The 27,775-nt window shown below is 36.7% G+C and overlaps 2 protein-coding genes across 3 annotated transcripts in view; one reads left to right on the forward strand and one right to left on the reverse strand.

The window, feature by feature from the left end:
- LOC136042016 (uncharacterized) overlaps positions 1-25,308 on the reverse strand; it is a 41,281-nt gene extending 15,973 nt beyond the window's left edge. The window contains exon 1 of one of the 2 annotated variants that reach the window (XM_065726863.1): positions 25,173-25,308. In XM_065726863.1, the coding sequence (XP_065582935.1) occupies positions 25,173-25,178 (6 nt within the window). In that variant the 5' untranslated portion in view covers positions 25,179-25,308. The remainder of the gene's footprint in view (positions 1-25,172) is intronic. The other variant, XM_065726864.1, reaches the window with a different exon arrangement.
- Positions 25,309-25,468: 160 nt separating this feature from the next.
- Positions 25,469-27,775, forward strand: part of LOC136042025 (uncharacterized) — a 118,820-nt gene continuing 116,513 nt past the window's right edge. Inside the window, exon 1 of the mRNA XM_065726881.1 lies at positions 25,469-25,518. The gene's annotated coding sequence lies outside the window, so the exon portion shown is untranslated. The remainder of the gene's footprint in view (positions 25,519-27,775) is intronic.

Here is a 27,775-nt window from a genome sequence, read left to right on the forward strand (position 1 = left end):
ATCAATAGATTGATTTAAAAGGAAAATCAGAGGCTTAATGCCGGTCAGGATTTAAAATAAGAGCTCTGAGTCACGATGTCCTTCTAAATATCAAAATTCATTAAGATCCGATCACCTACTCGTAAGTTATAAATACCTCATTTTTTCTAATTTTCCTCTCCCTTTAGCCCCCCAGATGGTCGAATTTGGGAAAACGACTTTATCAAGCCAATTTGTGCAGCTCCCTGACACGACTACCAATTTTCATCGTCCTAGCACGTCCAGAAGCACCAAACTTGCCAAATCACTGAACCCCTCCCCCTAACTTCCCCAAAGAGAAGGAATCCAGTACGGTTACGTCAATCACGTATCAAGGACATTTGCTTATTTTATCCACCAAGCTTCATCCCGATCCCTCCACTCCAAGCGTTTTCCAAAATTTCCCCCTCAAACTCCCCCCAATGTCAACAGATCTGGTCAGGATTTGAAATATGAGCTCTGAGACATGAATTCCTTCTAAATATCAAATTTCATTAAGATCTGGTAACCCGTTCTTAAGTTAAAAATACCTCAATTTTTCTAATTTTTCCGAATTAACACTCCCCAGCTCCTCCAAAGAGAACGGATCCGTTACAATAATGTCAATCACGTATCTAGAACTTGTGCTTATTCTTCTCATCCAGTTTCATCCCGATCTCTCCACTCTAAGCGTTTTCCAAGATTTCTGTTTCCCTACTCCAACCCCCTATGTCCCCGGATCCAATTCGAGTCGGAAATGGAGCATCTGAGACATAAGATCCTTCTATATATATCAAGTTTCATTAAGATCCGATCACCTATTCGTAAGATAAAAATACCCTAATTTTCAAGTTTTCCAAGAATTCCGGTTTCCCCCTCCAACTCCCCCGATGTCACAGGATCGAGTCAGAATTTAAAATTAGAGCTTTAAAGCACAAGATACTTCTAAATATCAAATTTCATTAAGATCTGGTGACCCGTTCGTAAGTTACAAATACCTTATTTTTCCAAATTACCCCCCCCCCCAAGTCCACCAAAGAGAGCAGGTCTGGTCCGGTTATGTATGTCACGTATCTTAGACAGGTTTTTATTCGTCCCATCCAGTTTCATCCTGATCTCTCCTCTTTAAGCATTTTCTAAAATTTTTGGCCCCCCGCCAAACTGCCCCCCATTCCAAGGACGCTGGATCCAGTTGAGATTTAAAATAAGAGATGTGAGTTACGAGAACCTTCTAAATATGACGTTTCATGAAGATCCGATCACTCCTTCGTAAGTTAAAAATACGTCATTTTTTCTTATTTTTCAGAATTAGCCCTCCCCTCCCAATAGAGCGGATCCGTTCCAATTATGTCAATCACATATCTAAGACTTCTGCTTATTTTTCCCACCAAGTTTCATCGCGATCCCTCCAATCTAAGCGTTTTCCATGATTTTAAGTTCCCCCCAAACTCCCCCCAATGTCACCAGATCCAGCCAGGATTTAAAACAAGAGATTGGAGACACGATATCCTTCTAAATATCAAATTTCATTGAGATCCGATCACCCGTTCGTAAGTTAAAAATACCTCATTTCGGGATTTAAAATAATAGCTCTGCAACACGATATCCTTCCAAACATCGAATTTCATTAAGATCTGATCAACCGTTCGTAAGTTAAAAATACTTAATTTTTTCTATTGTTTCCGAATTAACCGGCCCCCACTCCCCCCAGATGATCTTTAATGCCCCATATGTCCCCGAATCCAATTCGAGCCGAAAATAGATCATCTGAGACATAAGATCCTTCTATATATATCAAGTTTTATTAAGATCCGATCACCTCACGTATCTCACGTATCTTAGACAGGTTTTTATTCTTCCCATCCAGTTTCATCCTGATCTATCCTCTTTAATACCCCCTATGTCCCCGGATCTAATTCGAGTCGAAAATGGAGCATCTGAAACATAAGATTCTTCTATATATATATATATATATATATATATATATATATATATATATATATATATATATCTATATATATAAAAATAAGTTGTCTGTCTGTGTGTCTGTCTGTGGATCAGGTGACGTCATGTTTCTGTGTTGACTGACGTCATGAAATTAGTTGTCGTCATTTTTGCTTTGACGGTGACGTCATTCAAGATATTTAAGACATATGTTCACGTAGAAATCTATTAATGTTTAAGTTTACAATGACTGATGAACTTACCATGGCAAAAGCCGATGAAGATGCTCAAAGAGTCTATGCCAAAAAACTTGCTGCTGATAGAGAAAGTCAGAAAAGAAAGCGTGCCGAGGAATCAAAAGAACAGCAAGGAAACAGGCTTGAGGCTGATAGAGAAAGAAAGAACAGAAAGCGTGCCGAGGAATCAAAAGAACAGCAAGGAAACAGGCTTGAGGCTGATAGAGAAAGAAAGAACAGAAAGCGTGCCGAGGAATCAAAAGAACAGCAAGGAAACAGGCTTGAGGCTGATAGAGAAAAAAAGAACAGAAAGCGTGCCGAGGAACTACCAGAGCAACGCGGAAGCAGACTTGCTGCTAAAAGAGAAAGTGAAAAAAGAAGGCGTGCCGAGGAATTACAAGAACAGCAAGAAATCAGGCTTGCTGCTGATAGAGAAAGTAAGAAAAGAAAGCGTGCCAAGGAATCACAAGAACAGCAAGAAATCAGGCTTGCTGCTGATAGAGAAAGTAAGAAAAGAAAGCGTGCCGAGGAATCAGAGCAACCTGAAAGTTATCGCCTGGCATTCAGGTACAACCCAGTCGATGATTATAGCTTGAGTAGATGTGTTCAAATCGGGACAATGTCTAAAATTTGTCCCTATTGCAAGGCCTTGAAATTCAATGGTGAAACAATGGGAATGTGTTGCGCCTCAGAAAAAGTTAAACTTCCTCTATTGGCTGCACCACCAGAGCCATTGAAGACGAATGAATGCTTGCCTGAAAAATTCTAATTTATGGGCACACGTAAAAATATTAAAATTAACTACAAATATGCGTGTCCGATTGCAAAACGATGACTCTGGTCAAACATTTTCAGAATAAAAAGTTGAGATTACTAAAAATATTTTAGCATAAAGAGCAAGGTATTTATCCCCTCATAAATACCTCGCTCTTTATGGTAAAGTATTTTTAGAGCCCCTCATATGCTTAATTATCTCTGTTCGTTTTATGTTTTGATGCTAATCTTTACTTTCAATTGGAAAATCCTTTTCATGTTTATTTTTTCATTGTTTTTTTTTTATAGTAATGCTAGAGAATCCTGCGCCCTTTTCATTGAATTTCTCTTCCCCATGGCGTATTCCTCCAAGGAAAGATCCTCTCACATAGCTCCCTCCCATCAACCCCGCCTCCAAACCAAAAAAATCCCCCTGAAAACGTCTGTACACTTCCCAATAACCATTACTATATGTAAACACTGGTAAAAGTTTGTAACTTGCAGCCCCTCCCCCAGGGACTGTGGGGGAGTAAGTCATCCCCAAAGACGTAGTTATTATGGTTTTCGACTATGCGGAACAAAATGGCTATCTCAAAATTATAACCCGTTGACTTTGGGGAAAAATGAGCGTGGGAGGGGGTCTAGGTGCCCTCCAAGTTTTGGTCACTTAAAAAGGGCACTAGAACTTTTCATTTCCGTTAGAATGAGCCCTCTTGCGACATTCTAGGACTAATCGGTCGATACGATGACCCCTGAAAAAAAAAAAACAAACAAATAAACACGCACCCGTGATCTGTCTTCTGGCAAAAAATATGAAATTCCAATTTTTGTAGATAAGAACTTGAAATTTTTACAATAGGGCTCTCTGATACTCTGAATGCGATGGTGCAATTTTCGTTAAGATTCTATGACTTTTATGGGGTGTTTCCTCCTATTTTCCAAAATAAGGTAAATTTTATCAGGCTCGTAATTTTGATGACAAAGACTAAATTTGATGAAACTTATATATTCAAAATCAGCATGAAAATCCGATTCTTTTGATGTATCTCTTATCATCAAAATTCCGATTTTTAGAGTTTCGTTTACTATTGAGCCGGGTCGCTCCTTACTACAGTTCGTTACCACGAACTGCTTGATAATCGCGGGATAATTAGACAACTATTAGTTGCTATTAAGTTTGGTTTACATCCAATAGCCCATTTTAGTAGATGTGCTTCAGTAGATTTAGTAACGGTAATTTAGTGACCTCTTCCCCTCTACAGGGGGTCCATTTACGTTCAGGCCACGAAAAGCAAATTGGGACACAAGATCTGACTTTCCAACGAGTTTGGTTAGAATCTGACGTCTTTTTCTGCAGTCTTGTCGAAAAAAGAATATAGGGACTCTGTCCCCATACTCCCAGGAATAACAAGAGCTCACATGGCACTTGTGACGAGGCAAGAAGAGCTAGGAGCCAAGAGCTCATATGGTATGAGCTCTAAAAAATTCTAAGAATCAATAGATTGATTTAAAAGGAAAATCAGAGGCTTATGGCCGGTCAGGATTTAAAATAAGAGCTCTGAGTCACGATGTCCTTCTAAATATCAAAATCATTAAGATCCGATCACCTACTCGTAAGTTATAAATACCTCATTTTTTCTAATTTTCCTCTCCCTTTAGCCCCCCAGATGGTCGAATTTGGGAAAACGACTTTATCAAGCCAATTTGTGCAGCTCCCTGACACGACTACCAATTTTCATCGTCCTAGCACGTCCAGAAGCACCAAACTTGCCAAATCACTGAATCCCTCCCCCTAACTTCCCCAAAGAGAAGGAATCCAGTACGGTTACGTCAATCACGTATCAAGGACATTTGCTTATTTTATCCACCAAGCTTCATCCCGATTCCTCCACTCCAAGCGTTTTCCAAAATTTCCCCCTCAAACTCCCCCCAATGTCAACAGATCTGGTCAGGATTTGAAATAAGAGCTCTGAGACATGAATTCCTTCTAAATATCAAATTTCATTAAGATCTGGTAACCCGTTCTTAAGTTAAAAATACCTCAATTTTTCTAATTTTTCCGAATTAACACTCCCCAGCTCCTCCAAAGAGAACGGATCCGTTAAAAATAATGTCAATCACGTATCTAGAACTTGTGCTTATTCTTCTCATCCAGTTTCATCCCGATCTCTCCACTCTAAGCGTTTTCCAAGATTTCTGTTTCCCTACTCCAACCCCCTATGTCCCCGGATCCAATTCGAGTCGGAAATGGAGCATCTGAGACATAAGATCCTTCTATATATATCAAGTTTCATTAAGATCCGATCACCTATTCGTAAGATAAAAATACCCTAATTTTCAAGTTTTCCAAGAATTCCGGTTTCCCCCTCCAACTCCCCGATGTCACAGGATCGAGTCAGAATTTAAAATTAGAGCTTTAAAGCACAAGATACTTCTAAATATCAAATTTCATTAAGATCTGGTGACCCGTTCGTAAGTTACAAATACCTTATTTTTCCAAATTACCCCCCCCAAGTCCACCAAAGAGAGCAGGTCTGGTCCGGTTATGTATGTCACGTATCTTAGACAGGTTTTTATTCGTCCCATCCAGTTTCATCCTGATCTCTCCTCTTTAAGCATTTTCTAAAATTTTTGGCCCCCCGCCAAACTGCCCCCCATTCTAAGGACGCTGGATCCAGTTGAGATTTAAAATAAGAGATGTGAGTTACGAGGACCTTCTAAATATGACGTTTCATGAAGATCCGATCACTCCTTCGTAAGTTAAAAATACGTCATTTTTTCTTATTTTTCAGAATTAGCCCTCCCCTCCCAATAGAGCGGATCCGTTCCAATTATGTCAATCACATATCTAAGACTTCTGCTTATTTTTCCCACCAAGTTTCATCGCGATCCCTCCAATCTAAGCGTTTTCCATGATTTTAAGTTCCCCCCAAACTCCCCCCAATGTCACCAAATCCAGCCAGGATTTGAAACAAGAGATTGGAGACACGATATCCTTCTAAATATCAAATTTCATTGAGATCCAATCACCCGTTTGTAAGTTAAAAATACCTCGTTTCGGGATTTAAAATAATAGCTCTGCAACACGATATCCTTCCAAACATCGAATTTCAGTAAGATCTGATCAACCGTTCGTAAGTTCAAAATACTTAATTTTTTCTATTGTTTCCGAATTAACCGGCCCCCACTCCCCCCAGATGATCTTTAATGCCTCCTATGTCCCCGAATCCAATTCGAGCCGAAAATAGATCATCTGAGACATAAGATCCTTCTATATATATCAAGTTTTATTAAGATCCGATCACCTCACGTATCTCACGTATCTTAGACAGGTTTTTATTCTTCCCATCCAGTTTCATCCTGATCTATCCTCTTTAATACCCCCTATGTCCCCGGATCTAATTCGAGTCGAAAATGGAGCATCTGATACATAAGATTCTTCTATATATATATATATATATATATATATATATATATATATATCTATATATATAAAAATAAGTTGTCTGTCTGTGTGTCTGTCTGTGGATCAGGTGACGTCATGTTTCTGTGTTGACTGACGTCATGAAATTAGTTGTCGTCATTTTTGCTTTGACGGTGACGTCTTTCAAGATATTTAAGACATATGTTCACGTAGAAATCTATTAATGTTTAAGTTTACAATGACTGATGAACTTACCATGGCAAAAGCCGATGAAGATGCTCAAAGAGTCTATGCCAAAAAACTTGCTGCTGATAGAGAAAGTCAGAAAAGAAAGCGTGCCGAGGAATCAAAAGAACAGCAAGGAAACAGGCTTGAGGCTGATAGAGAAAGAAAGAACAGAAAGCGTGCCGAGGAATCAAAAGAACAGCAAGGAAACAGGCTTGAGGCTGATAGAGAAAGAAAGAACAGAAAGCGTGCCGAGGAATCAAAAGAACAGCAAGGAAACAGGCTTGAGGCTGATAGAGAAAAAAAGAACAGAAAGCGTGCCGAGGAACTACCAGAGCAACGCGGAAGCAGACTTGCTGCTAAAAGAGAAAGTGAAAAAAGAAGGCGTGCCGAGGAATTACAAGAACAGCAAGAAATCAGGCTTGCTGCTGATAGAGAAAGTAAGAAAAGAAAGCGTGCCGAGGAATCACAAGAACAGCAAGAAATCAGGCTTGCTGCTGATAGAGAAAGTAAGAAAAGAAAGCGTGCCGAGGAATCAGAGCAACCTGAAAGTTATCGCCTGGCATTCAGGTACAACCCAGTCGATGATTATAGCTTGAGTAGATGTGTTCAAATCGGGACAATGTCTAAAATTTGTCCCTATTGCAAGGCCTTGAAATTCAATGGTGAAACAATGGGAATGTGTTGCACCTCAGAAAAAGTTAAACTTCCTCTATTGGCTGCACCACCAGAGCCATTGAAGACGAATGAATGCTTGCCTGAAAAATTCTAATTTATGGGCACACGTAAAAATATTAAAATTAACTACAAATATGCGTGTCCGATTGCAAAACGATGACTCTGGTCAAACATTTTCAGATCAATTGCTGACAATTGGAAACGGAAAGCTCCCAGTAGACTCAATTTCAGGACGTATACAACTACCTGCTGATTTCTGTAATTTAGTGACGTCCAAAAATGAATTGATTGAAAAAGTATTTCCGAATATTCTAAAAAATTATAAAAATAACAAATGGCTAAGTGAAAGAGCGATTCTCGCACCCAAAAATATAGACGTCCACGAAATCAACAATATTGTTTTGACCAAGATTCGAGACCAGGCAGTCCTTTACAAGTCAGTCGACACAGTTTTGGAACCAAATGAAGCGGTTAATTATCCATCTGAATTTTTAAATTCCATAGATCTTTCAGGGTTTCACAGGGAACCCTGTTGGACACAGAACTCCTTTTGGGACACAGGGACACAACTACAATGGCGCATAACTAATATGGCGCGTAACGACTTACGCGCGCGGGGGGGCTTGGGGGGCGCGAAGCGCCCCACCAACTAGGTGTTGGGGTGGCGTGAAGCGCCACCCCAACAGCTAGTATATATATATATATATATATATATATATATATATATATATATATATATATATATATATATATATATATATATCTATAGATATATATATATATATATATATATATATATATATATATATATATATATATATATATATATATATATATATATATATATATATATATATATATATATATATATATATATATATCTATCTATATATATATATATATATATATATATATATATATATATATATATATATGTATATATATATATATATATATATATATATATATATATATATATATATATATATATATATATATATATATATATATATATATATGAAGTTTCATGAAGATCCGATCACATACTATGAAACTATGAGAAAACCATTTAGCCAACAATCAATTAATATGCACGTTTAGTTTTAATTATTCATGTGCGGAGAGCCAAAATCAAAACATGCATTAATTCAAAAACGTTCAGATATTAATAAAAAAAAAACAAGTTCTTTTACTACTACTACTACTAATAACTCACTGCAGCACCAAGCCGTCTGAGGCCAACACAGCTACGCATGCTCCTCCTCCAACCTAATCTATTCAAGGCCTCCCTCTTCACACCCTCCCAGGATGTTCCCATTTCCTTTAAATCTTTATTTATGACATGCTCCCAACCCAGACAAGGACGACCTGCTTTCCGTTAGCCCCAGACGGTTGGCCAGAAATGACAATCTTCGGCAATCTGTCATCCTTCAACCGCAGAACGTGGCCTTGCCATCTCAACCTTTCTTTCATATAGCCCTGGAAAGCGCGATTGAACCACATTTTTTGTACAACCTACTGTTTGAAATACGGTCCGTCAGCCGGGTACCCAGAACAATCCGTAGGCAATTTCTCTGAAAAACATCTAGTAAATTTTCATCTCCTTTTCGGAGCGCCCATGCTTCAGAGCCATATTTAACCACTGTCATCACTATAGCTTCCAATATTCTAATCTTGGTTTGCAGAGTTATCTTTCTATTCTTCCAAACTTTTTTTAACTATGAAAAAAACACCCTGCGCCTTAGCTATTCTACTTTTAACATCTTCACTGCTCTCACCGTCTTTACTAATAATTACATAAAAAAAACTAGTTTTTCTAATTGAAAGTAAGGAGCGACATTAAAACTTAAAACGAACAGAAATTACTCCGTATATGAAATGGGTTGTCCCCTCCGCAATCCCTCGCTCTTTATGCTAAAGCTTTTAATTGTTTTAAAAAGCAGAATTGTGGTAAAGAGTCAAACTTTAGCGTAAAGAGCGAAGGATTGCGGAGGGGACAACCCGTTTCATATACGGAGTAATTTCTGTTCGTTTTAAGTTTTAATGTCGCTCCTTACTTTCAATTAGAAAAACTAACTGGGGCTAGTTCGGATTGACTACTCCCTTTCAATTTATTAACATGTCAGTATAATTTTTACTATTATGCCGTATAGCTGCATTTTCCAGATCCTCAGCAATTTTATCCATGGCATCCACTTCACGTCTCCTTAGTTCATATTTTAATGTTTTCTCCACTTTCTTTACATCCCTTTTGTTTTCATACGACCTATCACTCAGATAATTCTTGTACAAACCCTAGTTGCAGTCTTAGCACTCTTGCCTAAGACACCACCAGCAACTTCATAAATTGTTTTTCTAAAAATATTCCATCCATCTTCCACATTGTCAAATTTTAACTCTCAAGTTTAGTATTCAACTGTTCCTGAAAGGTTTTTCTCAAATTTTCATCCTGGAGTCTACCACCATCATAACTTTCCAGGAGGTAGTTTACCCTTTCGAAATTTCAGCTTTAAATTAACCTTAGACACTACTAGATGGTGATCTTTACTTTTAACATCAATAACAGCAGTCCTATACACCCTAGTATCTTGTATTGATCCTGCTAGTCTTCGTTTTACAATAGCGTCCACAGCGTAGACAAGAAAGGATCTAAAACAAAACTACACAAAAACAAGTAAAAAATTTAAAACCAAGGAAGAATAAAACGGATTTTTTTTGTAGAATAGAAACATAAAGGATTCTAAAATATTTTACAGCACAAAAATAAGGCACTAAATTAAGAAAATCCAGTCACAATAAAGTCATCCTAAAAAACTCCATTATTCTTACTGTACAAGATATCCCTAAACGCATCACGTTTCTACTCTATAGAAAACAAACATTGTTTTACGTTTTCAGGAAAGAACTAGTTTTTGCAAATTTTATAATTATAGTGAAATATGTTGAGCCGGTTTATTTGAGCTAGTTATATCGATTTATTTGGATATACTACGCAGCAACAATTTTTTTTTCATTTTAAATTTTAACTTCACTCTTAACTTTCATCAGAAAAACACTGCTTAAATTGATTTTTACTCGTTGTATTCTTTTTTAAGTATATAAAAAATAAACGCGACAAATTTTTTTGTGAAATCAAGTGATGGTACACAAAAGGTAAACGTCAGTTTTTGTTAAAATAGGGTAGTAAATAAAGGTTTGAAGTCCTACCTCTCTGAAACTTCCCCACAAAATACGCACATCTTTGTCATAAATATACGAGCTTCGAGGGGTACATTATCGTCGTTAACTTTCAGGAGACGAAAACTGTGCCGTGATAAGCAATCTTTCGGATCCCCACACGTACAGTATCTATCCTTTATTTAAACAACGGCTTGTCAGACAAACTTGCTCATGTACTTTAGAAAAGTAATCGAACTAAGTGAACGAAGCTTTCTAGAATTATCTTGAATATCAATATTTGAAAATCTTTATAAGTTTGAATGAATGGATGTTACCGAAAGAGAGAGTGGGGGTACCCCAAAACACCGAAGGGCCATTTACGCTTTACTCAAAACAAAATGAAAGAAAATGTCTTCTAAACAGTTTTTTATTTGTTACAAGATGAACAAGGAAAAGAAAAGTCACCATGCTAATCAAGTTCACAGAAAAAAAGAAAGAAAAAAAAATATAAAAGCAGACCCTGCGTCTGTTCCTGATTCTTTCATTAACTTCACTCAACTACTTTCCAAGAAAGTAAATATTTCAAACCACTGATTTATTTGCTAGTTGAAAGATAAACAGACCATTCGACCCGATATTTACCGCTCTTTCGAAATATAACAATTGCTACAGTCACAAATTCCTTATAAGACCTTTTCGTAACAACAAAAAGAGGTTTTGAATACCTAAAATCACTGTTTTGGCATACAAATTCCAAATTCTTTTCAGGTTCTTTCTTTCTTTATGGTGTTTTTAGACTAAAGACTATATAAAGTGATATCTCAGTCCGATTGTTGAAAAAAAAACATATGGGAAAAAGTAGTAACTGTCTTGTTACACCAATATTTAATTAATACTTGGTTAAAAAAAGAAGTCATAACTTAGCCAGAAATTCAAACAAAATTCTAACTCGCGATAAAAAAATAGTGCCGCGAGATTCAGCTTTCATTTTTTTACACTTGGCCCTTTAGAACCTCTCACACCCTTTCGTCAGGTATATCTTTTACTTGAACATTATGCATTCAAAACAAAGTGTGTAGGTTGAATCCTAAATGTCGTAGTTTTTTTCGGAAAGGCTGATGGACTTTTGACTTTTTTATTGAATAATTACTTATTTAATTTTTAATTTTACTCTTTATCATAATTAATACAACTTTCATGCTATTGGAATCTGCACCCCATTTTTCCTATATAAATACTTCCTCTGACAAACAAAAAGCTCTTCCTCTGACAAAAGGTAACCAAATGAAAACGTATTACATGTCAACTTCCCACTGATAACCAAGAAGCTGGAAAGAAGCTTGTTGCTTCCATTTTGGTGAATTTATGTTTCCCAAGGTGATTGTTTGAAAATAACAAACTCGAACAATTTTGCGACATACACTCATTTCTTTCTTCCCTATAATAACAGTATCTGTCAATTGTTTCCTTTAAAACCAAATGCTTAGAAAGACCGGTTGAATTAGAAAAAGAGGTTGAAAAACTGTTGCATAGCGACAGTTAATTTCCAGTACACTTCATTGTCAGATTCGTCACTTACAGTTTATCGGATGATTCAATGATTTAATATTACGCACTTGCCAGAAGAGTAAAGTTGTTGAAACACTCTGGTTTCATTTACAGGTCAATCAGCAAGAAAACTTGTTGAACGACAGGCATACAAACAGGAAAAAATATGGCATATATTGTTCTATGTAGACAGGAGAAAATTATCTTACTGCCTTTCCCTCGATACGAAATTCGAGGCTGTCAGGCTCCTCCCCCAACAAAACAATCTCTAAAAGGTTCAACTCGATTTCCAGCTATGAGGCGAAACAGGATAGACTCGCCAAAACTATAACGTAGAAAATGTTCTATAATAAAGAGAACAGATCCCCCTCTCCTTTAATGAAATCCTTTGTCCATCTGCACGTGTAAAATAGTTTCCTTACTAAATTTTAGCTCCCCTAAAGCAGATTTACCCAAAAAGGAATATATTATCAATATTTTGCTTTTACTGACGAGAATAAGCCAAACGTCGAGTTCCAGCCCTTTCCGAGTTCCAACTTAGTAGACTTCCAACTATTGAGCTAGCCGGGTTTGTTTTTGGCTTTATACCTTTAGTTAAGTAATATTTAAAAATAAACCAGTCCATTTGAAAATGAGAGTATTTTTTTGCACATATTTATAAATTTCGACTTTTTAGTCTTCTCTAACACTGAAAAGTCTTTATTCTTCTTTAAGATTTTTTTTTCATATCTAAGATCAGAACCCAAGTTATACATGGTCAGAGGCAAGTATTCTTACCGCTGCCCTGTTAAGTCTCCCATAATAGTGTTCATTTTATAATTTTTGTAGTGCCCAGCAACCCATTCACGTCAATTTGTTTATAAAAGGGTAAGTATATAAGAGGGGCATTTTGATGTTGTAATATTGCACTGTCATCGAAAGTGCACATACTGACGAAATTTGGATGCAATTAAACATTTGCAAGTGGTCAAAAAATGAACATAAAATCTATGCAACAAAAGTACAAAAAATTATGTGACAAAACACGAAAAAAGTCAAACAAGTCGGTAGGTTGAGGATACGAATTAAAAACTTCAAACTTAATACCCTAATCCGTTCCTGATATATACCCTTTTGACAACCTGCATATAGTTAGTATGTTTTGATTTAATTCAAAGCTCCCCTCAACATTGCCTGAAAGCTTAACCATTTAGGTTAAGCTTAACCAAGGATAAAATATGCCCTTTTTCCCAATAACAAAACACTATATGTAAACAAAGGGCAAATTGCAAAACTTACAACATTTGCCCCAAGGTTTGTGGGAGTTTCTGTCATCAGTTTGTAGGGCACCCCCTTGGCTTCTAAAGACCAGAAAATAATTTGCACTTTACTGAAAAACCTTACTTCCAGCTAGGTATTTCTATTTTTTTTCATAACATCAAAAGAAAAGGAAAAAACATCACCATTAAAACCAAGATTACTAAAGAAAAGCGTGCATTGACAGTAATATATATATATATATATATATATATATATATATATATATATATATATATATATATATATATATATATATATATATATATATAAATAAGTTGTCTGTGTGTTATGTCTGTCGAGTGACGTCATGTTTGTGTGTCGACTGACGTCATGTTTGTATGTCGACTGACGTCATGTTTGTCGACTGACGAAATTACAGACCGGGACATCGGGACACAAATGACGACCCGGACACCGGGACATAGGGAATATAAATGACGACCGGGATACTCAAAGAGAAAGCGACCGGGACACAGGGAATGTTCGATTAGCAATCACCATCAACAAAGCACCGGGACACTCAAAAAGAAATTACAGACCGGGACACCGGGAATATAAATGACGACCGCGACACTCAAAGAGGAATTACAGACTGGGACACCGGGAAACAAATGACGACCGGGACACAGGGACACAAATACAACGGGGAAGGCGGGGGGGCACAGGAGGATATATAAATGACGACGGTGACACAGGGAATGTTCGATTAGTAATCACCAACAACAAAGCTCAAGGGCAATCATTAGAATAATGAGGTATAGATCTGAATACAAATTGTTTTTCCCATGGACAATTATATGTTGCATGTTCAAGAGTCGGTAAACCTGACAATCTATTTATATGCACAGACAATGGGACAGCCAAGAATGTTGTATATTCGCAAGTTTTACGTAGTTAAAAACATAAATATATCTATCTATATTCACAGGTGGGACACAGGGACACAACTAGAATGGCGCGTAACTAATTTGGCGCGTAACGACTTACGCGCGGGGGGGGGATTGAGGGGGGCGCGAAGCGCCCCCACCAACTAGGTGTTGGGGTGGTGCTGGAACACAAATGACGACGACCGGGACACCGGGAATATAAATGACGACCGCGACACTCAAAGAGAAATTACAGACTGGGACACCGGGACACAAATGACGACCGGGACACAGGGACGCAACTACAACGGGGACGCCGGGGGGCACAGGGGGATATATAAATGACGACCGTGACACAGCGAATGTTCGATTAGCAATCACCAACAACAAAGCTCGAGGGCAATCATTAGAATAATGAAGCACCCCCACCAACTAAGTGTTGGGGTATATATATATATATATATATATATATATATATATATATATATATATATATATATATATACTGACATTCATTGCTGAAAGTTTTAATAGTTTTGGGTTTATTAAAGTAAAAGAAGAGAAAATAGTTAAATGTTTTTTGGTTTCAGTAGAGGGCAAATTTTTTTCTGGTCTTTATACGGCATGGGAAGGGGAGGGGGCTTTGGAAGGCTACTCTTTTTTAGTTTGACTCAGTTATTTATTGTAATTTTTATACATTTTGGGTTTAATTTATTTACTTATGGTTATTTATGGTAGTTTTAAGCTTGAAAAACTATTTGACTTTATTTCTGCTCATCTTTGGTTTAATGTAGCTCTTTACTTTTCTTTGGAAAAATACCTTTTTGTGGAAACAGTTTTTAAAATTTATTTCTGTTCATTTTTAATTGACAAGGCCTTTTCATTGTTCAAGAAAAGTGAAGTTTTTTTTTTGGTTTTTCTCTATAAGAATTCAGATTTTGGCTTGCTATTTGCATGTTGGACAAAATTTTTCAACAGCCTTTTACAATATATGCCCTTTTGAAAATCTGGCTAGATATTGTACTTTGTGACTTATTTTCACAACTGAAATTTCCCTGACAAATAAAACTTAATACCCTATTCTGTACCTAAGACATTGTATCTATGCATGGGAATGACAGCCAAGAGCAGATACTCAAAATCCTGCTAATCCAGCAACAGTACAATAGGTAGCATGTACCACTATTAATAACTTTCATTAACTTCATTGCTGCTTTTGATCCCTAATCAACAGACTTCAAGGCTACATCCCAAGTTTCCAGTTGAGTTTGGGGTTAAAAAAGGAAGCCCCCTATCACAGATATTATTCAACTACGCAATAGACTGGATAACGAATATCCCCAAGATATCACAAAGGAGTTGTTTTTGACAACTGGATGGCGTTCTTCAATCATTGACAGACTTGGATTTTGCAGACAACATTGCCTCGCTGGAAATCACAACTGACAGCTTGCAAAACATGGTTGATGATGTCTCAGAAGCCTTGAAGCACATTGGCCAGACCATAGCCATCTCCAACACTAGTGTGAAGCCCCTCAACCACTCTGCTTTTGTTTCAAATCATCTTGGACAGCAAACCAATTGAATGAGAAATTCAAGTACCATGGGTTTGTTGTAACATCAGATGGTGGAGCTGAAAAAATAATTCTTCCTGCATATCAATTCTTCATGCTTCAAGAATTCAATTCTTCCTACTTCCTTCACCAGTCATAAAAAGGTGCTATGGGCCAGATGTGAGATCTCAACAAAACCAAAGTCAGAACCTCCACAGCATCTGTTTGAGCTCTACCACTGTATGCTTTCAATAAATGGCTGTTCAAGAAAGAGGAGGCAAGAGTATTGGATGTGTTCAATTACATCTGCCTTCTGCCTTCGTTATATACTCTGAATCAACAGGTGGCTTAGAATTCATAATAGCAAAGTAAGAAGCTATTGGGGCTGGTCTGAAGAGATATCTCTTTTCATCAAAGGAGGTCACCTCCAACTACACGTTGCATCACCCCAAAGGTAAAATATGTCAAGACATATTCACCTGAAACCAGTACCCTACTGGAGAATGCTCTAGGACGATAGAAGAAGGATCCTCAGAAAAAATCCAAAGAAGACCTAGAACCATGGGGAAACTTCTGGAGGCATGGTCAGATATGGGATAGTGACTGGTTGAGGATTGCCATAGAAACTGCGGCCAACAGGTTAAAGTTGTCAAAAGTAATACCACAATCTGTTGATGCTGGACAGGACAGTTTGATGTCTGGTTCCAACCAAAACAATCTTGAGCAAAAAAAAAGGTACTGAAAGTTGTGAATTGTAGATAAAATTTGGATTAAAACGGGTAGTGAACATAAATATTTATTATTTAAGTTTCTGTCTCTGGAATTTAATTAGAACCAGGTGATGAAAAATTTAAGAGCCATGGCTAATTGGAGACAAAGCCAAGACAAATAGCCTGAGTGAGAGGCAAAGCTGGCATAAGCCTTTTTCAGAATTGGATAAAAATGATGTCAGGTTGACAGTATAATCAAGTGAATAATCAAGGTTTTTTGAAGTATAATCAAGTGAAAAAAATTTAAAAGCCATGGCTAATTGGAGAAAAGGCCAAGACAGATAGTCTCAGGGAGAGGAAAACCTGGCTTAAGCCTTTTTATGAATTAAATAAAAATGATATCATTTCACTTGACGAAATATGGTTTATCATCCATCCATCCTAGGGCAGAACTAAGGTAGATATTCATGGAATAAGGGAAATTCCAATAGTCTGAGTTCCTAAGAGCTGTTTGAAGGCAACTGGAGACCCTGAATAAAAGGTTTTCAATGATGATGTGAGAATTTTGATGCAAGAAACATGGTGTAAGAAATTTGTTGTTATTGTAGAGGCTTGTCAAAGGGGGATAATAACTTGGAGGGGAAGTGGGCAGAGGTAGATTCTCCAAAGACCTTCCTGAGGCATGATTTGGGAGTAAGGTCTATTTCTCAAAGTATCATTCTCTTAACTCAACTACTATCCAAAATATAAAGAACCATCATATAGAATTTTGTGACATGAATGAATGAATAACTGTATTTAAAGCCATTTTTCAGGCCGTATACATACATATATAACAACAAACAAACTAAATTATGTAAAAATCGACTTTCGAATAACAAGACCCTTCCGGACAAAATTTGCCACTGCTACTATATTTATTTTCGACGTCGACTTCAAAGTTCCAAGAAGGGACTCACGACCACCCACCCCAAGAAAGCTCCCTCTTAGCTCATTTAGCCCCTGACACCTGAAAAGAAAATGGTCTAGCCCATCAAGATCAGCGCAAATTGGGCAAGTATACTGCATTTCCGGGTGACACCTATTTTTCCAAATACTGTGATGAGGGAGACAGTTTGCTCGCACCTGCATGCCCTCTTGTGAATCATGAAACAGTAAAACTCTTACTTCATTACATTGCTTCATTCTTTCAGAAATTCAAATTTTATTAGAAAATTTTTGTTTACTGGACATTTTTTAGCAATGCCAGTTTAATTACATCTGCATACTCCCTCCTCCAATAACTTTACATAGGCCTAGGCTAAACACTAAGTCTGCAGGTTGGTATTTATTGGTATACTTATGTTTCATCAACACTTGGTTCATAATATCAATTGAAAAAAATAATCAAACTCAGTTAGCCTAGGGCTACAGTCTTGTACTAGGGGAGGAGGGATGTGATCTCGTGAAATTTAAAGACCCTCTGAAAATCCATTTTTCCTGAATGTACTAAGGTACTAATTTTATAACTACAGCATTCGGTTCACACCATTCATTTTTAGATTCCCCCTCACCTCCAGCAGCATCTAGAGCATTGACAAGGAGTCTTTGTAATATTCTGCTGCCACCAGTATATTGTTCAACTCACATTAATGGACCTACTCATTCCTTGAGAATAAGCAACCTACAGGATCAAGGAAGAGGGGTCATCTCAAGAGCACGTTCAATCCAGATGAGGATATAAAATACATTGTGACCCATGAATTTTAAAGAGATATTATCAGGCGAAGATCCAAAGTTAATCACAGCAAATTAATGTTATCTCCATTTCATACAAGATTAAATGCAGTGCTATATTACCGGCTGAAATCAAGTGCCCTACTTCTAAGTAGCTTGTTATTTAATTGGAAGCTACATTATTCCCCTTTATGCCGAATCTGCTTTTCAGCAGAGGAAACAATCCAGCATATATTATTTGATTGCCAGGCTCAGAGTGAGGAGACTGTTGCTCTTAAGCGTTTCTGCTCCTTGGCTAAGATTCCAAATACTTATACAGCTATCCTGGATTCTAACCTGCCATGGGAAATTGATCGTAAGATATTTAAGGTAGCAATTGATACCTTAAAGAAGAGAAAAATTGTTTAATAAAGATTAAAACTTGAAGAAGTCAATTTTTAAAAGGAAGTGATTTATCCATAGTTTTTGATTGTGCAGAAGAGAGCGGGAATGAGTAGGAAGAGCCCTATTTGTACCGGCCGGCCTAGTGGCCTTAAACTGCTGGGGACAGGTAGCTCAGGTACTCGCACTTCCCACAATCAATAACAGTGTATTATTGTTCATAATTGCATATATTCATTGTTTGCAGACTGGAGGAGAATAGTGCTTCCAGTGGCTAATTTTTCTGGAGAAGAAGTCAAAGAGGTGAAAGGACTTGTCGTTAGTCCATATACCTCCCTACAATTTTTGGAACTGGAACTGGATCTTAAAAATGTATCTTAAACATGAAAAGAATCCTTATCTGATTTAAAACTTTGTAAAAAAAATTATTTACATCGTATTTAAAAAACATAGATTCAAAGAAAAGTAAAGTCTAACAAAAATTAAGATAGCATATTATATTGCCAAGGTCATGACAGATAAGCTCAGCCTCAGACCTTTTCTTAAGACTTAATAAAAGGAGAAAAGCAGAGAAAATAACTTCAAATCATGTTTTCAACACAGACTTTGGACTCTGAATTAACTCCTGGAAATAGCATTCACTTGAATGATTTCTTCCTAATTAAACGGTATTTGTGACCAGTGGTTCTAATTGGATCCTCTTAAAAATTATGCTTGAAATCATAAGACACTGCTCAAAAGGCCTAAATATCCTGAAAAAATATGGCTTACAATTCAATTTCATACAAGTTTAAGAGATAGTCACTATATGGGTTTTAAATGCTGCAACACAATTGACAACAAACATATACTTATCTGAGGAAGTATAACATCTCTTAAAAATTATATAACATTCTGTGCTGCTTATATTTGTCATACTTACATTACTGTTCCTAAGGGAAAAGGGCATGCCTGGCATTTTTAAATAGCAATCTTGGTGCAAGATTCCTTTTCTGAACTAGCTACACTGACAATAAAAGCACAATAGCCTAGTATTTAATTCCCTACTCAACAATCATTCCAAATATAATAGTTGCTAAAATGAAAATTGGCCCAAGACCTCCTACCTCCTTTCTACAGTGGCATCCATGGGGAGAGTGGGCCAGTATCTCCCCTGGATTATTAGAAAATACCTTAAGTAAGGTATTTAATAAAGTGTTCAAAATAATTATTTAATAAAAGTTTTCTATGTATGTTCATTGAATCAGAGTTCAGAGTTTTATTCACCAATAAATACAGATTGGAAATACAATACTTTTATTCCCCCTCAAAAGGCTCCATGGCCAGAGATACAAAAAAAAACAATATAAGCAACAACCGAAAAAAAGAGAACACTTCCCAAATAGCATTAAAAAGAGAACATACCTGAGGCCTGGGAGTCAAAACTCAGAAAAGACAACCATACACCATGAAATAAACACTCAGGGGGCATCAACTCCTCACAGGAAAAGGAAAAAAATCAAATTAAAAAAAAAATACTATTCTGTTTGATTCTTAACTAAATGGTCCTTAAGAATCCTTTTAAAAATCCCAAACAAGTGGCATCTCTGTAATGAAGAAGGTAGGAAATTCCCGACCGGTTGACAAGCAATGAGGGGATTCAAATCTGACAACATAGTAGGGGCAGGAGGAACGCAAAAATGATGTGAAGAACGAAGGCTATATGGAGCTGAATCAGACAAAAAACACAGGAGTTTTTCAAAGATTGCCATGAAGCTGATGAAAGACAAAAGAAGCACAAAAAAGAATCTATTTAGACTGTAGATTTAAGAGTGGTTTTGGTGAGGAATGCTGGGTGTCCATAACCAGACGCCATGCTTTATTATGCGTGACAGAAAGTGACTATAGTATAGAAGGAAAAGTAGACATTCATACATTGGGGCAATACGAAACATGTGACTGGACAAGGCAGAAAAAAAAGAAGCTTCAGAATAAATCCAGGAAATGTGTGTCCAAGTTTTTGAGTGAAACCCAAACTCCATGAGACCTTAACCCTAATCATGGCTAAATGGTTTCTAAATGAAAGGTGTTCATCAAGCAGGATACCAAGAAACCGGACCACCTGATTATCTGGTCTACATAAGGAGCCTTGTGGCACCTGCAGGTGTGTAAGCTTAGAGAAAGCTATACCAATTCGAGAAAAATAAGAAATTATGACTTGCTAACACCCAAGGGCAAGAAATTCACATCAGACCATGAAATCACTATCTTGCCACAAGGTTAGACTTGATATCACACTCCATTGTCCAAAGGGTCCCAAGAGCAATGTCATCTGCAAAAGCAATGAGAAAATTTTCACTAGAAATAGTATTGGAACATGAACAAACATCAGGATGACACAGCTTGCAGGATGCTAGAGGCCTGGTGTTTTTAACTGCCGAAATCAGATCATTAAATAAATCAGAAATAAAACATGGACAAGAACAGATCCCAGAGGGATGCCATAATCTACTTCAGAAAGGCTCTGGAAAAGCAGACCATTTGAAATAAGCGTACCAGAAAGAAATGATTCAAACCAAGAGAAAGTATTTGATCTTATACCAATATGTGATAGTTTCCAAAGAAGAATCCAATGGGTCAAAGGATAAAAAGCTTTACAAACATCCAAAAATTAAATCTGCTGGGATGAGACCAGAATCTACTGCTGAGTGAATGAAGTTCAAGAGAGCTGTGCAAGCATGCTCTGCAGAGTGATCTGCACAGAATCAAAACTTGAAATCATGCAAAAATCCCTTTGCATCCAGAAAAATAAGAAGCCTTGATAGCATAGCCTTCTCAAGAATTTTGCTGAAAACAGATAGGAGAGAAATTGGCTATAATTAGCAGCATCACTCCAACAAGCACCTTTATACAACACTATAACCATAGATTACTTGAAAGATTCAGGAAAAATTCCAATAGCTGGCAGAATGGCACTGATAACCCTTGTAGGAATTCTGTCTAGCCCTGAAGACAAAGATCTTTAAAAATATTCACAATATAAGCTAGCTCAAACTCAGAAACAGAATTCAAGACCATTGACTTTAAACATGAGGGTCCAAGATAGGCTCTGAGATTGCAGAGCTTACAGAGGAAGCAGTTTTCTTCCCTATATTAGCAAAATAAGAGGTAAGCTGTAGTTGGACATCTTCTTCTCTTTGGATGGTTTTACAATCGACTATCCGTGTTGTTAGAACTGAAGGCAGAGGAGGAGCAGGTTCAAGAACCAAATTAATTAAATACTATGTCTTCCTAACATCCTTTCCACATTCAGAAAATTTCTTATGATAATATTGAGACTTAGCCTTCCAGAAGAGAGAATTAAATATACTCCTATAGGCCTTGAACTGTTAATCATGAAGCCTTGTAAAGCTTCCACAAATAATCTTCCTTTTTATATAATCTTCTTCCAGCTTTTACATAGACCTGGAGTTATCCATCAATTCAGCAGTACTATCCTTTTCAAAGTGAGGGGCATTAGACCCTAATGGCAAACTTCTAGGATATCTTCTTTCACTAAATCATCAAAGAAATCAAAAGAGCAGTTAAAATCCCATTCAAAAACCAAACTATCCAATGGCTTACTAGTCAGATGAGAATTAAGTAGACTCAGCTCAGTGTCACCAAAATGAAAAAAATTGGACATTAGATGGTGATGCTATTCACTACACTTAATCAGCACTCTTATATTGGGAAACAGCAGGAACATGATCAGAAATATCACTAAACAGCACCAAATTATCTAAGACATCTAGTGATGAAAAAATATTATCAATAAGAGATGCATACATTTCACTAAATCGGGTTGGTATACAAAATGAAGGTAGAGTTCCCAAAGAGAGCATCATTGACAAAAATCTATAGCTGAAGCAGATTTTTGATCCAAGCAGGTTGAGGATGAAATCGCCCATAAGGATTAGTTCAAAGGGATGCTTTTGGACTGAGTCCAAAACCTCTTTCAGAATTTTTAGAAACAAAGAAATAGATCCACTAGGGAACCTATAAACCAAACCCACAGCTAAATCCTTGCACCTTGACTTAGTCTCAATAAAAAGGGATTCAAAGATTCTTTCCTCATTTCTGTGCAAATCCCTTTAAACATTGTATGCAAGATGATTAGCAATAAAAAGGGCAAGGCCACCTATTGGCATCTGTTTCCTGTTCAGCCTCTCTATCCTATATCCTGGAATATCCAAAAGCATATCCTTATTTGAATCCAGAAAAAATTCAAATAATATCAGTTCCACCAATAATTATCCATTTCAGCTCATCAAAAGACAAGTAAAGTCCCTGAATGTTAAGGTGAAGTTATAGAGAAAATATCATCTTGTTCAGAGGAGGCAGAACCATTTCATTGAAAAACTACTTACTTTTAATAGCCAAATTAGGATCATTATTCTTCTAATTTCTACTTCCAACTGAATTATTTATAATACTTACAATTTCTCAAGGATTATTTTGTAATTCAACAAATCATTCCCCTAAAGAGTTGATACCACCCTGGTCACCAAAAGAAGTTGTCAATTTACTTATGATGGATGGTAGATTTGCTCTGTGACCAAACTCACCAGACCAAAGGTTGTCAACATCACAACAGAGCTATGCCATCTATACAGAGGTAACACTGAACTCTTTTTTGTGCACAGACAAAACTGAAAACAAAAAAGAAAAGCCAAAACAACCGAATCTGAAATAAGGAATAGCAAAGAGAAAAAAAATAAGGAAAAAAGTAAAAAGTAACATAATAGAGATGAGGATAAGTGAAAAAAACAAGGAAAAAGAAATAAGGAAAAACTAAGAAAAATAAGGAAAGGGATTGATGACAGATTCATTTGAAGATCAATACACACACATTCAGGAGCATAATCATTACAAGAGCCTTTTATCTTTCCACAGTTCCACATAGTACTACCTTTGTCAGTAATGCCTGTTAATGTGACCACAATTGGCTCAAATTTATTCCTAGCAGAAGACCTATCTGGCTATTACTGTTCAAGTGATAGCACTTCACCAATGGAATAGCATCAACATTTGCCAACCCAACATCAGTCAAAAACTCACAAGCAGCAGTTTCTGCACTTTGCCTAGACACAACAGGAATCCTATGAAGTAGAAGATTCTGGCTTTTAGGGGCAAGCTCAGAATGTAGGCATGAAATTTTTGTTAATTAACTCTGATTTCAAAATGCAATTTTCCTACAAAAGTTGGGAATTTTCTTGGCAGAGAGCACTAATTCCTTGTTCCAGACTAGCCAACAACTGCACAAGCTCTTGATGCTTTGAATTGAAATAATACTTTGTAACAGCTGTCATCTTAAATTCCTTACTACTAACAATAAATTCCTGCAACTGTGTTAAATCTTCTCTAAAAACATAGAACAAAAATTTTCTTGCAAGGGCCCCTTTCTTCACAGAAATAAAAATCAAGAGGAGCCTGCTTTCAAACAAAATAAACAATAACCAGCCAGTGCCTTGAAATGAAACAGCAATCACCTCTGATTACATTGATTGGTATTTCACTTGGCAAATATCCATAAATAGGTAACAGAGATGCAATCAGCAAATCACCTGCAGAGTCAAGCATTGAGATGTAGTTTAAATTAAGCCAACTCTTAATCCTTAGTTTCTGTCATAAATATAATCCACTTTCAATGTGAACACAATGAGAACAAAATGGCAACTGAAATCAGTTAAAAAACACAAATTTGCCCCCTGCTTAGATTTTTATTTAACTGATGCCACTGCTCCCCTAATGTCTGAATAAATGCATAACTAAAACAAATAAAAATATAAGTTGCTTAAGGCATTAAAATTGTTCACTGAAATTTTCTGGGTAAATTTAGGCTAGACTGTGGTGTAAGACAGAAGATAGATAGACCAAAAGAAACATGTTATTTGATTCCCTATTCAATGCTTTTTCCACATACAATGATCATTACTGCAATAGTATTTGCAGTTTATTTTCATAGCCCTAAATAGACTACAGCAAATAGGCCTCAACCTGCTGCCTGCACGGCTCATGAATGGTAACTGGAATTAGTATTTAACATATAATTTGTACAGCCTCAACTTTTCCCTTGGCTTCAAAACCCTGTCTACTTTACACATTTTTAGTTTGCCTAATGGAAGAGGAGGGTCAACCAGAAATGGATGTGCTTCTACAATTAGCATTTCTAAGTGCTATAATATGGAAACTATTGATTTGCAGTATAGTTTCCAGTTTAGACAGCTTAAGATAAAACTAAAGCTTTACCAAAAAGTGAAGTGTTGTATATGACCCAGGGCTACGCTCAAGCAGTAGAGGAAGAGGTGGGGATGTAATTATCAAGGTGGAAACTAGCCTACTTGGCTATATTAGGAAGTGAGTGTTGAATTAGGGAGGGCTGAAAATGATGCTAGGCTATTTATTATGTTTTAATAGGGCAACTTGAGAAAAGGAATCTTGCACAAAAATTAGGCCAACCTTCTAAATTTCTAAAGAGAGGTAAATGTATGGCTCTGAAATTCTTTTTCAAGCTTTCTTGTTTGGAGAAGAGATCAGGCTAGGATTTGGGTAGGCTATGTTAGCAAGACTAAATCTTGGTTTACGCTACGATTGATGGAAAGGTCTCTCTGGATCAATCAAAAATAAGAATAAGTACTGCTATGTCTAAAGTATAAGCTTACCGCCATTTTTGTTTCGAATAGCCTATTTTAAATTTACAAAGTCTAATCACGTCTTCAAACTTCAAATTTTGGCGATTTACAGGCACTGGATTCGAGCCCCGTGTTCTTATACTTGTCCGATTACTTATCTGACTAATCCAAGCATTTCGGATTACTCCCTCGAGCGCTCAGGATTACTTGTCCGTGGGTTTGCACTTTCTAACCCCGAAAAAAAGATTATTGAGGACAAGTGACGTCAATGTTACATGTTTTTTTAATGGATAAACATGTGAAATCGTTAAGTCTAGAGAAAAGACAGGGAAACTGTAAATAGTGGAAATAATCTTAGCTTTTCAGTGATCTGCAAGTAATCTTATGCATTCTCCTTAGGATCTAAAGGGTTTTTCGTGTTCTAGTGCATAGGCTAAGCTTCATAAGGAGTCAGAAGAAAAGTTTTTTGGTTATTAAAAAGGTTGGTTCTTAGGAAGGTAGCTATCACATTGGCGAGTTAGTCAAATATTAATATATCAAATAGGCCTAGTTTCTAAACCGTCCTATAATTTTTAGGTGAAATTTTTTTAGAATGATTAGGCCAATACCTACAGCCTTTTATATAGTCTATATTTGTTCAGATTGCTATACTGGATTTTTAAGGTAAATTAGGGGTAAAATTTTACTTTAGCTACTTTTGGCTATCTTTGAAAGAGGTTAGGCCAGGAAAATGAAACTTTCAGGGATGTGTCTACAGGTTGAAGTATGTCCCAGGAAGGTATTTTGAAGTACCTACTTCTACTTCTTTTCCCTCTAGAGGGTCCTGAAATTTTTGGGTGCCTTATATTTTGGTTATCAGTTTCTTTTTCTCCGGCCTTAGTTCTTAAAAGACAATTCCTGTTGATTCAGCAGAACTCTAAGCCATAACACTGGTTTTTTTCTAATTTTAGAAATAATTTTTTATGCCACTTCATTATAGGTTAAATATAAGGCTTAGGCCTATATTATTTATTCTCCATGAATTTTTATTTTATTTGATTTCATTGATGTCACTTGCTTTCTGCTAAAAACACATTTATTTTTTTTACATCAAGCTTCTTCTTTTGTGAAAAAAATTGAACTGTTTTTCTTTTTACATGTTGTATAAAATGTAAAGGAATACCTGGCCCTTCATTTCATAGATTCAACTAAAAGTCTTTGAGGCATCTTATATCAAAATACATCTGACACATTTTAATGGTTTTTTTAGATGACATAGGACACCATTAAAGTTTTACATTTGCTTTGCTAAAAATTGTCTTAAAAAGTGCCAAGTTTAGAGAGTTATGTTAATATTCTTCTTGCTGATCAGTATAATTGTTTTTAAAATTCCTTCCGTTTTAAGCATTTTAGAGAGATTCTGAGCCAACCATGGGTATATTGTTGTCACAAATGATTTTTCTCAAATATACATAAATGAGCTAGCCCATTATCACCAGTAACAAAACCACTCTCTATGCAGATGATTCAAAACTTATAGGTCCTGCCAATACCCCTTCTGCCTGCCAATCCCTCCAAAATGATCTCAACCACATGTGCTCCTGGGTCAAAAGATGGTTGCTGGAATTCAATGCTGAAAAATGCAAGGTCATACACTCTAGACACAGCAACCCCCAGCAACAATACCTAATGACCCAAAACCCTGGATGTCACCATATACTGGAGCATGTTCAGGAGGAGAGAGACCTTGGAGTTATTGTAGACTCACAGAAGATCTCAGCCAATGCTAGCAGAGCCCTAGGTATCATTAAACACTGCATTACCAGCAGAAGTAGACATGTAATCACCAAGCTCTACAAAGGACTGGTAAGACCATGTTTGGAGGTGGGGACCATCCTGGCCACCCCTCAATTCAAAAAGGATAAGGTAGTGCTTGAGCAAATCCAATGTAGGGCCACTAAGCTGATTGCCAGTATGGAAAATAAGCCCTACAATGAACAGCTGAAGGAACTCAACCTCCCCTCTTTAGTCTACAGGCAGAAACGTTGGGATATGATCCCGGCACATAAACTCCTCTCTACCAATCAAGAAAATGAGCTCCTGGAGATTGACCCCTCCCACATAACTTGAGGACACCCAAAACAAATCTGCAAAATTCATGCAAAGACTGGACCAAGATGCAGCTTCTTCTTGAACTGGATTGTGATCCTCTGGAACAACCTCAAGGAGAACATTGTTTCTGCTGAATCAACAGATGTATTTAAAGGCCATCTGGATGCTGAGTAGAGTGACAAACCATGGAGATTTGACTGGGATGCACCAGAATCTTCCACCAGAATTTAATCAACCATGTATGCAACTGTCATCACAAGGAGTGATTCATCAGGATCAAAAGTCCTTATTTCACTCCAAGATGTGATTTAAGGTAATAGGCTGGTGGAAAACAAATAGAACATATAATTTCTCTTTTTTTATTATTTTAAGACTAGAATATCACAAAACTAAGCATCCATATTGCTGATTGTATCTTAAGTAAATACAATCCCTGATGGAGTTTTGTTTATATCTGTCTTATAATTTATTTGTCTAAATAAAATACATATTGTTTGTGGGGCAGCAGGGAAAAATGAGAGCAACTATGACTTGAATTGTTT

The sequence above is a fragment of the Artemia franciscana genome, unplaced genomic scaffold (assembly GCF_032884065.1).
Source record: "Artemia franciscana unplaced genomic scaffold, ASM3288406v1 PGA_scaffold_56, whole genome shotgun sequence".
Lineage (NCBI taxonomy): Eukaryota > Metazoa > Arthropoda > Branchiopoda > Anostraca > Artemiidae > Artemia > Artemia franciscana.